At 33.7% G+C, this 16,887-nt stretch overlaps 1 protein-coding gene across 1 annotated transcript in view; it reads right to left on the bottom strand.

Annotated features, from left to right (window-relative positions):
- DNAH14 (dynein axonemal heavy chain 14) overlaps positions 1-16,887 on the bottom strand; it is a 367,193-nt gene that overhangs the window by 209,728 nt on the left and 140,578 nt on the right. Inside the window, exons 36-41 of the mRNA XM_049777552.1 lie at positions 16,081-16,299; positions 9,844-9,937; positions 7,881-8,089; positions 6,730-6,982; positions 2,660-2,732; positions 1,342-1,577 (exon numbers count right to left, since the gene is read on the bottom strand). Of these exons, the coding sequence (XP_049633509.1) occupies positions 1,342-1,577; positions 2,660-2,732; positions 6,730-6,982; positions 7,881-8,089; positions 9,844-9,937; positions 16,081-16,299 (1,084 nt within the window). The remainder of the gene's footprint in view (positions 1-1,341; positions 1,578-2,659; positions 2,733-6,729; positions 6,983-7,880; positions 8,090-9,843; positions 9,938-16,080; positions 16,300-16,887) is intronic.

Raw genomic sequence — 16,887 nt, 5'->3', positions numbered from 1 at the left:
ACTTCAAAGACATTTTTGTAATAATTCTCAGAGACAATAGAGATGAGGGCTGGAAAGTCCAGCTCATGATAGGAAGCTCACCACAAAAAGTGGTGAGTGCAGTTAAAGAAATAACTACATTGACAACTAACATAAGAACGTGAATGAGTGATGGAAGTAGAAAGCCTGTCTCAAATACAGGCGGGTGGGGGGGGGAGGGGAGGTAGGGAGGTGGGAGATTTGGAACATTGGTGATGGGAATGTGGCACTGGTGAAGGGGGGTGTTCTTTATGACTGAAACCCAACTACAATCATGTTGGTAATTAAATTGTATAAAGACATTAATAAAAAAGAAAACTTTATACTATTTATATAATATATATACCAAACAGCACAAAGTTTCTATTTCCTATACATCCTGATTCTTTTTTGTTTTTGTTTTTTGTTTTTGTTTTTGTTTGGGGTGACATTTGGCAGCTCTCAGGGGTTACTCCTGGCTCTATGCTCAGAAATCGCTCCTGGCAGGCTCAGGGACCATATGGGATGCCGGGATTCGAGCCACTGTCCTTCTGCGTGCAAGGCAAATGCTTTACCTCCATGCCATCTCTCCAGCCCCTAAATCCAGATTCTTATGAGATTTTTTTTTTGTTGCTTGCTATAGTAATGATAGCAATGCTGGCATTTGTGAGGTAATGTCATATTACTGTAGTTTTGATTTGTGCTCTCTTGATGATTGTATATTTTTTGTATTTTTTTTGATTATGTATTTATTTTCAGAAAAGTGAATGTTTAGGTCTATCATTAAAATAAGATTATTTTATGTTTAGCTATGAAGTTCTGAAAGTTTCTTTTATAATTTGGATATTAATCTTTGTATATGACTTGAAAATCTCTTTTTCTCATTCCATAGGTAGCCTTTTAATTCTTTCCATATTTTTGTGCAGAGGTGTTTTCTGGTTTAGCAATTAAATATACAGTTTTCCCAATATCACTTATTAAATTTTTTGATATTTCCTTTTAAATTTCTATTTCCTTAGCTCATTAATGCAAATTAACTGTCTGTGTATATCAGCATTTAATTCTGTGCTCTCATTTCTACTCCATGAATCCATAGATCTGTTTTTATCCTAGCAATTTGAATGCTATATTGCTTGGTAGTGTGATGTCAGGAAGATTATTGCCTCTATTGTTCTTTCCCCCAAAGCAATAGACAGATTCAATACTAATCCTTATCAAAAGTTTAGTGATATTCTTCAAGGTTATAAAGCAAAGATTTCTGAACTTTGTGTGGAATCACAAAATACTTAAAATGCCTCAACTGACTAAATGAAATAAAATTATGACTCTGATGCCAGAACTTACCTAGCTGTGGATTTTTTTCAAATACTTCATGAACAAGGTTGTCAAAATCATTTGTTACTTTTGCAGGAGAATTGGGATTATAATTTAAATGTGTTAGTATATCATCTTCATGTTCATCTTCACGCGTTAACGTGCCTCCAAATGCCCATGTATAAGCAAACACAAAAATCTTTTGAATCAACATTTTTTCTTTGTCGTGATTTTTCTCTAGATACCATTTATTTTCATTAGTAAAGCTATAAATGAAAAGATTAAAGTTAAATCTTTTAAATGGTATTTCAATCATTTGTTTCAATATCATATCAAAGTTTTATAATACAGTTAAGTAGTAACAAAAATTTTATAGTTAATAGATAAGTCTCCTCTGATAAATGGTGCTAATTATAAACTAAGACCATTTTAATTTTAATATTACCAGGTGTGTAAAGAGGTGTGTATTCAACACTTATTTCATTCATTTTATTCAAAATTTTTACTTTGAGGCTCATTACTTGTTTGTTTGTTTGTTTGTTTTTGGTTTTTGGGCCACACCCGGCGATGCTCAGGGATTACTCTTGGCTGTCTGCTCAGAAATAGCTCCTGGCAGGCACGGGGGACCATATGGGACACCGGGATTCAAACCAACAACCTTTGGTCCTGGATCGGTTGCTTGCAAGGCAAACACTGCTGTGATATCTCTCCGGGCCCGATAGTTTACTTGTTTTTGAGAGAAGAAATGACAATTCTCCATTCTATGTAGAGATACATAAATTAAGTCATATACATTTTATTCCTCTCAGCCAGGTCCTAAACGTTGATTAAGTTCAACCTGATAAAAGTCAGGCAGATGAATCTTGTACAATTATAAATTAGATAGGTCAACTTCATTTGTTTCTCAAATTTGTCAGCCTTATTAAATGTAGTATCATTATCTATATTATTTATACAACAAGCTTCAAAATTTGGTACCCACGTGTTAAATATACAAAGATTCTACCTAAGCTGGAATAAAATTCAGTGGATTTTTATGTTATGAAGTCACAAAAATATTGATTTGTTTACAGATAATTTATCCTATGCCTTTTTTAGTGTTTGGCACCTTATAAGTCAACATTTCCTATAAATGAGTGTTACTTACTTTTTTGTTTGTTTGTTTGTTTGTTTTTGTTTTTTGTCACACCCGGTGATGATCAGGGGTGACTCCTGAGCGCTCAGAAATCACTTCTGGCTTGGGGGACTATAAGGGACCCCAGGGGATCGAACCATGGTTCGTCCTAGGCTAATGTGCGCAAGGCAGACGCCTTACCACTTTGCACCACCGCTCCGGCCCCGAACTTACCTTCTTAATCTCTTGAACCTGAATTTTGAATTCTCAGCATGTGCTTTTTCAGATATATTTTTCCTCCAATAACCTTTAAGAAAAGAATATTTCTCCAAATTAATATTTGCATTTAAACGTAGATGATTAATTTGTGTATTTTGACCAATCTCTTAGTTTGTGAATTGCTTCACATACAATTTTCTAGAATTAGCTTATTTGATCAAAGTGGAAGTTAGTTACTCAAAGCAAAATGAGAACAAAGAAAAGGGGCCAGAGAAATAGCATGGAGGTAGGGCAAGGTAGGGCATTTGCCTTGCATGAAGAACAGTGGTTCGATTCCCTGCATCTCATATGTCCCCCGAGCCTGCCAGGAGTGATTTCTGAGCGTAGAGCCAGGAGTAACCTTTGAGCATTGCTGAGTGTGACGGAAAAACCAAAACAAACAAACAAAATAACATAAAATGGTCCTGCAATTGTCACAAATAATTCTTAATTATTTTTAGCACGAATTTACACCCTATTTTCTACATTCTACCCTGGCAATTTTTTGTAAATTATCTTCCAAACAAAACTTTAATATATTTAGGTGCCACCTCTAAAAAATGATGCATATTCAAAACTAGATAAGTGGGTCCTAATGAGGGATAACATTACACAAGAAAGCTAAAAGTTTTGAATTAGGAAATTAAACCAAACAAGCAGGTGCACATTAGACATAGTGTAGTTGTCTCTTACCCACTTTTGTCTAAGTTATCTTTTGTCTAAATTAACTTTGTCTAAAGTATCTATTTATAGAGGAACACATACAATGGATAATTAGTCATTCTTTTTCAGTTTTTTTTTTTTGGGGGGGGTCATACCAAGCAGTGATCAGGGGTTACTCCTGGCAGGCTCGGGGGACCATATGGGATGCCAGGATTTGAACCACTGTCCTGCATGAAAGGCAAATGCCTTACCTCCATGCTATCTCTCTGGCCCCTCTTTTTTTTTTTTAGCTTTTTAATGTTCATTTTTGTTATACTAATATTATAGCATCTTTCTTGTACAATATAAGATTTTGTTGTTCTTTTAGAACATATGATGTATTTTAATATAATCTGGGATGAACTATAATATTAAATTTTAATAAAAAATAAAAAATAAAAGATCATATAGACCTGGTTCTCAATCATTTAAACAATTTAAAGCCCATCATTATGTCTTAAAATATATTGCAACATAATTTTGTTGCAATATACTTTGCATAATTCTCCAATTGGTAAAATTACCATCTTTATGATTATAAATAATTCTTCTATAAATAAAGGTCTCTGTGCATAAATCCTTGTGACTGTTTTTTCAGGAAAATTTCCAGAACAAGAAATATATGGAAGAGTATATGAATACTTCTAGTATGTTCTTGCCTATAGCTCTGCTATAGGCAGAAAGGTTGAATCAACTTGTACTTTAGATAGTTTCTGACAGTGTTTGTTTCTGAACATTATGGATACTGTGTGTACAATCTTTATTCAAATAACTTTTTGTGCTACAATTGTCACTATTTTCCTGGTTAGAAAATGGATTCTCAGGTACCTTTTGTGATATACCTTGTCCAGATATGGAGATATCATGTGGAATCCAAACTTCAATGTAGATGCATAACTTCAAGAATTGTTTTTAAACAAGATAAGTATGGGATAAGGAAACCTCATAATGGTTTTTAGTTACTGTTCTCAACTGTTTTAGCCTTTGTTGTATATTTGTGGCTCACCATCAAATTGCCACAGAAATCCATTGAGATATTTGTGTAGGGACATGATGTGATATTTATTTTTGTTTTAGGGCCACACCTCTGATGTTCAGGGCATATTCTGGCTCTGTTCTCAGAGATCACTCTGTGAGGCTTAGTTGATCATGTCAAGTGGTGTGGAATAATAATAAGGTAGTACCTTACTACCTGTACTATCTCTCAGGCCTTCATTTGATATTTAAGAAAAATTTCAGTCTCTAATCCTCCGATACTGGGGTAACATGTGGACACCACAATTATAAAGGAACTTTTAATAGAATTTGCATCCATCTCCATCATCATCCTAAACAGTAGGAAAACCTAACAATTCATCTAGTATATTCATCACTAGTATTAAAATGTTTAGGTGGTTTAATGATCAATATATCTTGCTGTTATAAAGCTCACTAAAAACTGTAATGGGATAGCAGCTTGGTGCGGGGTCCTGCAAGCCCCCCGGAGGGGCCCGGCCAGCTGGAAGTGGCTGGGAGGCTCTTGGACGTCCGCACCTTTATTTGGCTGGGTCAGAAGAATAACCACACCTGTAACAAATCTGAGAGAGGTTAGTAATAATGACCTCAGGCGATATAACCGGTCTAAGGTAATCTTTATTGGGGTCCAGCATCTCTTATATAGAGGAGGAGAAATGGGTGGTAAAAAGACGGTGTCAATCATACATTTTGGCGCGAAAGCCATGAGACAAAGGCAGTAAATCGTCTTCCAGAGGGGAGGGAGAAGGAGTGACAATTTTACAATCATTCCCAAGTCAGCAGCTTTCAAAGGATTGCCCTATGACCCTAAAGTGGGGTCTGCAGCTCACTTATCCGGAACTAACAGCAGTTTGTGATGGGGCAAGTTTTTGTAGCATAGCCATTAACTCCGGAAAGAAGCTAAAGGGAGTCACCTAAATTTGGGGATGGTATTGGGGTGTTTACTTTCTCTCTGGCTTCAAAGAGAATATCCTTCAGCTGCAAAATACCTTTCCTGTTAGCTCAAGGACGCACAGCAGAAACTGCACGTAGGCAGCTTTTAGATGAAAAAAGCTGCATAAAGACAGAAGACAGAAAAATTGATCTCTGACAGGACACTGTCTCCAACAGCTTGGTAAATGTCATACAGATATAAAATATACAGATATATAAACTTGTGTGAACATCTGCACAGCTATTTATGACCATTCCCATGCAACTCTAATGATGAGTGGGATTCCCCATTCACAAAGATTTTTGTGAATTTTTGTTGAAACCCACCAAAGAAAGGAAAAGTAAAATAAAATATATTAACTGGTTCTAAATTTTCTGCACTGCAAAAGGTGATTTTTAAAAAGAGAAAGGAAGAGCTCATGTGGTGAAATGTCAGCTAGCAACTGACCAACTTCACTGGAGAGTATCTGGGAGCTCTTTGTAATATTTGTCAAACTTTCTCAGAAGTGTTATTTTATTTTAAGTAAAAAGTTACAGTGAAGAGCAAAAAATCTTTGTTATTTGATAGATTAAGATTTTATTCTATTATAAAAATATTTAATAATCTGTAGGATTAAAATCATTCTGTTAAAATTTAGTTTATTTTAATACCTAAAATACCTATGGCCCAAGTAATTTTATACTTGGCCTCTTTGGTGTCCTGTCCTTAGTCACTTTATGGTTAGTTGAAATTTTTCAGGAAGAATATTTCAATTAAGCACATATTTTAAGATATAGAATTGTTTTGACAATTGTACTGGGCATTTTAGGATTGTACAAGCAAAGTTATGCAAAAATCAGACTAATTAAAAAATTTTAATTATGGTAAATATGTTTACCAATTTCTAATTTAATTATATATATTTTTAAAAAATATCACTTTATTTAAAAATCATGGTTACAAGGTTGTTTATAATAGTTGTTTTTTTTCCCCACAGTTACAAAGCTGTTCATGATGAGTTTCAGAAATATAATGTAAAAACCCTTCACTATTTGCACCAATGATGTCCCCCGTTTCCTCCCCAATGCTCTCTCCACTGCTTGCCTCTTTCTTCTCTCTTGGTTCATGAGACCCAAATGTTAACAATCAAACTTTAAAAAGCACATGTCAAGAGGCAGCTGTGGTTGGAGATAGAGCCTTGGAGCACTGGAGGAAGGTTATTGACTCTGTTGGTAGGATGGATGCTGGAATGTTGTATGTCTAAAATCCAACTATGGGTAACTTTGCAACCATGTTACTTTGATACAATAAAAAAGTTCTTGAACAAAATAATATAACAAGCGATACATATTTCTATCATAATAACTATCATAACTATCATAGCATTAACATGACCCAGGGGCTTGGGGAAACTCACTTGGTTTAAACTCTCCAATTTCACTAACGCATTCAAAGAATGCGTCAAGAATTCTGCATAGAGTTTTAATAATTGTTAGTTCTGGTACAGGAAATGGCTGAAATTTCTGATGCCGTCTTATAAATTGTAGCCCCTCTGTGGCACTAATTTTAATCAGTAATTCCACATAACGCACTCCTGGTTCACTCAAAATTTTAGAAATTTTCAAAAGCCACGACTTAACATAAGGCTCCCAACCTAGGTCAACAGGATCCTAACAATAAAAAGCACAGGATGATGTTATGTAAATAATTAAAAGCATCACATCTACCTACTTTTTAACTATCCCTTCATTTCACCACTGCTCCCCACCAAAATATAATGGAAAGTAATTGTTTTTTAAGGGAAAGTGCTGAAAACAGTTTGAACAATTGCCCTGACATTGACTTGTGCTTAACCACTATAATATAAGACCATAAACAATTGGGTGACTATATGTGAGAAAATGCATTGAGGCTATGCGTATGTGGAAGGTTGAATTACTTATCTGGAAGGCCAGGACTATATTTACCTTTATTACATTGAAATAAGTAGATTCAAACATAGGGCTGAGCATAAATAATAGTTTTATGTATAATGACACAAATATTTTTCTATGTTGTCTTTTATATAATACTAACTTGCTGATACATTTCACAAGTTTGTGAAAAGTGTCATAGGCGGGTATGAAAAATCTTCAAAACAATCTTTTTATGAAAGAAATAATTTTTACCAGCAGTAATAGTTTCTCAGAGCTATTTATAAAATACTAATATTTCACTTAATGAACAGTATTTATAAGAGTAGTTATTACATTGATACTATTTCTGAGTTAGGAAGATTTACCAGACACTGGACTTTTGGGGGGTGGGTTTTTGGGGGAGCCACACACAGTGATGCGCAGGCATAATTTTTGACTTCAGTAATTACTTCTAGTGGGTCTCAGATGACCACAGGGGTGCCAGGGATTCAACCCATGTCAGTCATATGCATGATAAGTGCCTTACCTACTGTACTATCTCTTCAGCTCCCACAGATCTTAAATATTGGGATCACTCTATTGGACCAATGATAATGACTAATAACTTAAATGGCACTTTTCTTTGTTAAAAAAAGATGTGATCGAAACTTACCATATAGACCATAGCACATTGGCTGAGAATGGAAGGACTGGCATGAGAGAGATTGTCCACTTCAAAAATCACTCTAATTTTTTCAGTTAAAATGATTCTTTCACTATTTGCTAGGCACAATGTTTTAGTATCATCTAGCATAGAGCTTATATTTTCTATCCAAGAAGTGTCCACTGGACCATCAAAGATTATCCATTGCCAGTCCAAGTCTAGAAATAAATATTTTAATGTAGTTGAGATTAAATTGAAGGTAAGCTATTTAATTTCATTATAATATTTATATTTTGTTTGGAAAAATAATAATGAACAATAATAACCTGGACATGTGCTGTCTGTTAGCTATTAAGGATGAATAAATATTTATACTCTGTACCTAAGCATGGTCTAAGCATTGTTTTGATAATCATAGATTATCTAATTGTATCCTTAACTCTTGGATAAAATATCCATGAATTTATAATTTATATAATAAACTTTTATGATAAATATTTTATATAATATAAAATCTTTTTCATGTGCTTTATGAGCTATCTCCTTTCTTGTAGGAATAATTTTTGAATATGATACTCTGGAAAACAGGAAAGGGAGACAGGTTCCTTTGAGAAAAGAATAAAATCAATTTAGAGCATTTTACATTGAGAACCCACTTATTCACCTTTTCACACTTAACACTTACAACCTTGTTTCATAGTATTAGAAAATCAATAGTTCGGGGCTGGCGAGGTGGTGCTAGAGGTCAGGTGTCTGCCTTGCAAGCCTTAGCCAAGGAAGGACCGCGATTCGATCCCCCTGCGTCCCATATGGTCCCCCCAAGCCAGGAGCAATTTCTGAGCGCTTAGCCAGGAGTAACCCCTGAGCATCAAACGGGTGTGGCCCGAAAACCAAAATAAATAAATAAATAAATAAAAGAAAATCAAAAATCAATAGTTCAGGATAGGGGAGGTATAAATAGATCACTATGAAGATATAAAAATCTGTTTTTCTCTGTATCCTCCTCCTTTTCCCAATCTCTCTCTCTCTCTCTCTCTCTCTCTCTCTCTCTCCTCTCTCTCTCTCTCTCACTCTCTCTCTCTCACTCTCTCTCTCTCTCTCTCTTGCCATATCCAGAGGTTCTCCGGTGTTAATCCTGGCTTATGCTTAGAGATCTCTCCTGGTGATGCGTGGGGTACAATATAGAGTGTCAGAGATTGAACTTGGATCAGCTGTATACTAGGAAAGTACAGTAACTCCTGACCTATCTCTCTGGCCCTGTGGAAGAGTCTTAGACTCAATCATTGTACTCTCCCAAACAGAATACCATAAAGTGTCATGCAAACATTCAGGCACTCTAAGGAGTGGAATAAATTGAATTAAAATTGAATAGATTGAAATCAAATAAATTGAATACCTTCAGAGTCTGGAACACATTTGGTATACAGTGATGATGAGTATCATCCTGTAGTAACAATGAGCAATATGCAATGATTGGGGTTTCTGCAGTAAGCTGCCAGCTTGTTTGAACAGGGTCTTTGCCATGTACATACAGGCTATTTCTTTCACACATTACAAAGTATTTGGCATGTAATGAGTTCACAATTCACTTTACATTAAAATACTTGGATTGTATGATTCCCCCCCAGGAAATAGACAGATTTTTCTAAAGTCCTACTACTAAGGTAATACTGTTGGAGGTTGCCACTACTGTTATCCACACAATATTTATTTCCACTTTTAATATTTTCTTTGTTCTTATGAGTTGTTAATAGTTATTTATAAAGTAAAAGTAAGCTAGAATTTCCTTAAAATAAGTACTGTAGTATAATGTAATAATACTATGCACATTCTAAATAGATATATAAAAAGTAAATAGTTGAAATACAATGAATCATTAATAAAAACATTTGAAACTATAAGTAAAGCTCACATTGGTCTATGTCTTGAAGATTAATTAATAATCTTTATAGAATTTGATACTAATACTTACCTTGAGTTTTTGAAAGAAAATCATCTTTCTTTATCTTGTGTATAAAAATATTATCATCAATGTCTTTTGTATATGAGTCTCCAAGTCCAAAAATCTAAAATATGTAATTATTTTAAAGTCTTTATTTGGTAATACTTTATATTTAAAATTATATTTACTTCAATAGACATTTCAAAGTGACTAAAAACATTAGATTAAATAGCTAAAAATATAAGCAATCAGTTTACTGCACTAAAGGCTGACATCAATAAACAAAATATATCTCAAACAATGTTATACTTAAAGGAGCTAGTAAGTAAGAAACTAACAGAGCAAGTCAGTTAGAAGGAAGGAAATAATAAATAAATAAAAATGAAAAAAATACCATGTAAAATACCACTGTATGGCAAAACTTTTATTATAGACTACTATATTATAAATTATGGTGCTTAATTGAAAATAAAAAACCAATAAAGCCAATAAACAATAAATAATATTGGTAATTTGAAAGGATCAATAAAACTGATAACCCTACTGCTAGGCTCAAGTTGACAGAAGGTGGGGCCAGAGAGATAGTACAGAGTTAAAGCACTTGCTTTGCATGTAGCTGACCTAGGTTTGATTTCTAGAATACATTATGGTCTCCTAAACTCTGCTAGGAGTGGTCTCAGAGTACAAACTCAAAAGTAAGCCCTGAGCACAGCAAAGTATGGCTAATAATCAGTTAACCAACCAACCAACCAAACAAAACCCATAGAGAGAAAAATTGAATAAAAAGGGGTCGGAGCAATAGTACAGTGGTAAGGCATTTGCCTTGATCTCGGCTGACCTGGGATGGACTGGGGTTCAATCCCTGACATCCCATATGGTCCTCCAGGCCTACCAGGGTGATTTCTGAGCGCAGAGCCAGGAGTAACCCCTGAGCACTGATGGGTGGGGCCTAAAAAATAGAAACAGGAAATTGTCAAATTACAAAGGATCATAAGGCCCAACAATGATGGCTTACATACAAACAAGTACACAGTCTTGAAGAAACAGCTATACTTTTTAGAAGTATACAATCTTCCAAGATTGAAACAGACAGAACTCTTAATAGAACAATCACAGAGAAATCCTAAGAGTAATCAAAAGTCTCTTTATGCACAAAAGCACGGGATAGGATGACTTTAGTAGTTAATTCTATAAAACTTCTTGTTGCTCAAACTCTTCCAAAAAAATCACAGTGGAAAATGAACATCTCCAAACATGTTGAGCTCAAAATCATTCTGAATCTTAGTTAGAAAGGGACAACATACATAAAAAGAAAAATTATAGAACTCTGTATTACAGACACAAGTCCTCCATCTAATATTGACAAATCCATTCCAACAACACATCAAGAAAATTATTGATCTCTTAATGTGGTCACTGATTCACATTATGATCAAGTGGGTTTTTCCTATGTCATTCAAGAAATCAGAGGACTTAACATTTATTTGCAAATCAATTAATATAATATAATGCTTTTTTTTTCCTCTTTGGTTTTTGGGTCACACCCGGTAGCACTCAGAGGTTACTCCTGGCTCTGAGCTCAGAAACTGTTCCTGGCAGTCATGAGGGACCATATGGGATACCAGGATTCAAACCACAGTTCATCAGCTGCGTACAAAGCAAATGCCCTATTGCTGTGCTATCTCTCCAGCCATAATATAATATAATAAACATAATGTAATATAATATTATAATAATATAATGTAGTACTTCAACAAAAGAAAAGATAAATAACATACACGTATGTCAATACAAACTTTAACATCCAGGGGCCAAAAAGACAGTACAGTAGTAAAAGCACTTGTCTCATAGGCAGCTAAGCTAGGATCTATCTCTGGAGCTCTATCAGGATTAATCTCTGAGCACAGAGTCAGAAGTAAGCCCTATTTAGCGTTAGAACACATGACCTTTATGCTGGGTATCTGGGATTAATTTATGGTATCTCAAATTACTTCTGGAAAAAAGTCTAAATTATCTTGAAGTAAAACCAAATTTACCTTGAAGTAAAATACCTTAGATTAGAGAGGCAAAATACTGCTATAGTAAAACTATAAAATTTATGAAGAGAAACATAAGAAGACAAGAAAGAAAACATTCTGTGCCTCAAGGATCGGAAGAATAAATATCATTTAACTATAGTGGCCTTCTTAGCTAAAGACTCCTACTAATTTAATGTAATTTCTAAATATCTTGTAATATCAATATTTTTTAAGGTCTATAAAAACAATGCTAAAATTGTGTGGAACAACAAAAGATCTGAATAGTTAAAAACTTCAAGTAAAAATAAACCAGAGAAATTATGATTCCTGACTTTAAATTATATTACAAACAACAAATCCAGTATTGTATTGAAATCAATGTGGACAAGTATATAAGAACGTATATAAGAAAAGTCAACATATTTGAATAGACCTTTCTAACAAAACATACTGCTACATGATATAGAATGATGAATATTACTTATTATCATGAAAAAGAAAATTAAACCAAAAAAGAGGTATTATCTCATTCAATTAAAAAATATATCAAAATATATTTAGTATATACTCATATATCAGAATGAAAAAAAGTTGTGGCAAAGAGATGGATAATAAGGATTTACCAAAAAAGGATAATACCAAAAAAGGATAATACCAAAAAAGAGGTATTATCTCATTCAATTAGAAAATATATCAAAATATATTTAGTATATACTCATATATCAGAATGAAAAAAAGTTGTGGCAAAGAGATGGATAATAAGGATTTTTTTTCACTGCTAGTGAGAAATTAATTTAGAGGATTCTCTATGGAAAATGCTACAGATATTCCTTAAAAGTAAAAATGGAAAAAATGTAAGATTTTATTAGACTGCTCCTAAACTCCTAAACTAAAAGGATAATTTGACAAAATATATTAATTTCTGCACCTAAGTGTTCATAGTATATTATTTACAGTAATTATGCATCATGGAATCGATCAAAATGCTCACTGGCAGTAGAGAAAAGAAGATGCAGTATATATATTCTCAGTGGAATACTACTTTGTTATTAAAAACTATACCCTTTAAAATGCAGAAAAAATAGATGGCATGAGATGATAATGGTAAGAGAAATAAGTATCAAAGTGAAAGACATATGTCAAAGACTTTACACTCATATGAAGAATAAGAATAACTGAATCAAATGAGTTTGTAAAAAACAAAATGAGAGAAATGAACAGGAGAATGAAGATTTGAAGAAACTGAACTTTATGAAAGGTGAGGTGAATCTTAGACACAAATAGAGTTGTGAAGGTATCTTCCAAATTCTTTTCTATTGCTAATTAATAATAATAAATAATAAATCAATAAATATAAATGACAACAATAAGCTCAACATGTCTTAATTAATAAATATTAATAGAAAGGATTAGCAATAGAAAAAATGTTGGCACAAGTTACACAATTACAATTATGAAAACCAATAGCTATAATTATAATATAACACTTTTTGTATAAGAGATAAAATCAAAATACTTAGTAAATCTAAAAGATAATGTTTACAAATCTGTACTAGCACTTCTGGATATTAAAGACCATTTTAAAGCTGTTATAATGAAAAGCATTCTGCTATTAAAAGGAAGAGGCACAATAAAGAATGCACAAGACTGGAAAGCTGGCTCAAAGGGCAAAGTACATGGATTGCATGTGGAAGACCCAGGTTTAATCAAAGCACCAGATGATCTCCTGAGCAACTAGTTGGAAGTAGACCTTGGGCACCATTGACTGTAGTCCCAAAGCATACAAAACAGAATGTAGGAAGACTTATATACTTTTTTATATTTATGATCATTTTATGTTAGTGGAAAAGAAATGAATTTTCAAATGTTAAAATAGTATTTAATCTAAGGAAGATTAAACTAATCTTATACATTAATAATCTTATAATATAATAATATAATAATAATCTTATACAGTATAAATTAAACTAATTTATACATAATACTTTGTAGAAACCACAATTTATAAGAATTGCTACGTATTTGTTATTAAGCAACATCTTAAAATATTTGAATGAAAATATCAGTATACAGAATGTATTGATAGTTACTTTCATAAATTGTGAAAAATTAGTACAGATAACAAATATTTATTTTAAATATTTACAATTAGTTTAAATATTTATTTAAATAAATGATTAAGAGTATATTCCTAAAGCATAGGAAGTGTATAGTTAAAAATTTAGGGGCCGGCGAGGTAGCGCTAGAGGTAAGGTGTCTGCCTTGCAAGCGCTAGCCAAGGAAGGACCGCAGTTTGATCCCCTGGCATCCTATACCGTCCCCCCAAGCCAGGGGCAATTTCTGAGTGCTTAGCCAGGAGTAACCCCTAAGCATCAAACGGGTGTGGTCCGAAACAACAACAACAACAACAACAAAATGATCTGTGCTTGAATGCTTGGGGCCGGGAAGGTGGCGCTAGAGGTAAGGTGTCTGCCTTGCAAGCGCTAGCGTAGGACAGACCGTGGTTCGATCCCCCGGTATCCCATATGGTCCCCCCAAGCCAGGGGTGATTTCTGAGTGCATAGCCAGGAGTAACCCCTGAGCATCAAACGGGTGTGCCCCAAAACCAAAACCAAAAAAAAAAAAAAATTTAAATGTGCTTTTCTAAAATTGTTTTCAGACATATGTGAGTTTTGTAATTATGTCATACTATTATTTGGGAAAAAATTGTTAATATGCTTGATTCCAAATATTATCTTTTGGAATTTACTAATAATTTCTACTTATTACAAACAATAATTCAATTTAAATTTTTTTCTACTTATTATTTGAAGATTTTATTGTCAAATATTTACTTTTCTGTTAAAATTTTCCAATTGAGAAGGTCTATGGTGGGACCAGAATCACTAGGCAATCTACCTGCATGTCTTTTATCTTATTGAGCTACTATGACTTACAATACTGTCATGGTGAATTCTCATGCACATAATTCCAACACCAAACCCCTAGTCATTAAACAGACCTCCTTCCTGGGTTGGGCACATGTAAGACAAATGTCCAGCAAGGACATTTTAATATATACAAGGCAATAAATATTATATACCACATCAATATGAGAAAACAATCATATAATCATATTTGTAGGTGCAGAGAAAACATTTGACAAAATCTAATGCCCATTCATGATTAAAAAAAAAGCTCAATAAAATCAGAATTGAAGGAACTTTTATCCACATAGTCAAAACCATTTACCACAAATCCGCAGCAAACATTGCACTGTGGTGAAAAGGTGAAAGAAAGCCTTTCTGTCCTCTAAAATCAGCACAAGAAAAGGGGCCTCTTTTAGCACTAAAATTCAATATAGTACTGGAAGTCCTCATTATAGCAATTAATAAAAATGGTATATTAAGGGCATTCAGATAGGAAAAGAAACTCACTACTTGCAGATAACATGCTACTATACTTAGAAAACCCTAAAGACTTTACAGCGAAGCATCTAGAAACAGTAGATTTACACAGTAAAATAGAGTATTATAAAAGCAAATGGCTTTTTATATGCAAATAATAAAATGAAAGAGAATCTTATAAGCACAGTCTCATTCACAATCGTGCCTCCAGAAAATCAAGTATCTGAAAATTAACCTAACAAAAGAGGTGAAAGATTTGTAGAGAATACTATCAAGTACTGCTAAAAGAAATAAAATGGTAACCCATTTTCTGTTCATGGATGGGAAGAATCGACATTGTCAAAATGGCCAAAGCACTATAAAAAAATCAATGCAGTCCCTATAAAAATATCTATGACAGTTTTGAAAGACACGGATCAAACACTCCTATAATTTATATAGAATAATACATCCACTACACCCCCAATGCACCCAAAATAGCCAAAGCAATCCTAGAAAATAAGAAAAACGAGAAAATTCTCTTTTTACCAACCTTTTCTCTTTTTAAGAAAACCTTAGTATTAATGAGTTTATTTAGGGGTTCAAAGAGATAATAGAAGAAATAGGCATTTGCCTTGCATAAGCGCTAACTGCAGTTCCATCCCTGCACAACATGTAATACCCAGACACTGCAGAGATTAATCACTCCTGAGCACAGACCCAGGAAGAGCCCTTGAGTATTGACCTCAATCCCAGATAATTACCCCCCAAAACTCAAGACTCAGTACCCAAATTTACTTTTATACTAGGAAGTATCTAATGATTCTCCAATAATAGAAACACACAGAATAATGTAGAATGAGCACATTCTACACTAAACTTACATCAGGTACATCTGAGGTTTTATATTTTTGTTCCTTTTTGACATCTTGCTTTGGTAAATTCTTTGTAGAGCTTAAGGATACATAATTTCGAACTGCTGCTGATAATAATCCATCTTTCCATTCCATAGTATTCGTATCCAGGTGCCCATAGAGTTGATCCACAGTGATGCACTTTGGATTGAAAATACAAGTATCTACTTTTGCTTTTTTCCCTGTAATCTGAGAAAGCTCCAGTTAGGTTGCTAATAGGACAAGTATTACCACTTTTGTATTCTTATTATAAAATGATTTTAGGAGACATATTTTTACTCATTCCAAAGAATGATCATCTATAAAGGCAGTCATTTTAAGAAACAGCAAAAATTTACCTACTAGATAAAATTAGTCATAATATTAAAATTATTCTTTTTAGTAACCAAGGATATGGTTCAAGAGACAAAGCACATTGCTTGCATGTATGAGACTCTAAGCTTGTTGCCTGATTACATGATTCCCCAAGCACTGTTGGGTATAGTCCTGGCACTTCCATTCACAGATAGGTAAAACACTATATAATCATATGGACAAACACCAGGAGTGACCTCAAGCTTCCTGAGCATCATTGGGAGTGGTACCTACACATAAATCAGTCTTTATCAATATTTTAACTACTAAAAATGCTAGTTTTTAGGGATAATGAGAAAAATTCATTGTCCCTCCCTCAAAGCACAATATGTGTTGGGCTGTAATGTTTGTGTGAGATCATGATTTTATTTTATTTACTTATTTATTTTTGGATTTTGGGCCACACCTGGTGACACTCAGATG

The sequence above is a fragment of the Suncus etruscus genome, chromosome 7 (genome assembly GCF_024139225.1).
Source record: "Suncus etruscus isolate mSunEtr1 chromosome 7, mSunEtr1.pri.cur, whole genome shotgun sequence".
Lineage (NCBI taxonomy): Eukaryota > Metazoa > Chordata > Mammalia > Eulipotyphla > Soricidae > Suncus > Suncus etruscus.
The sequence above is the reverse complement of the archived record's forward strand: the minus strand, read 5'-3'. Positions and strand labels throughout refer to the sequence as shown.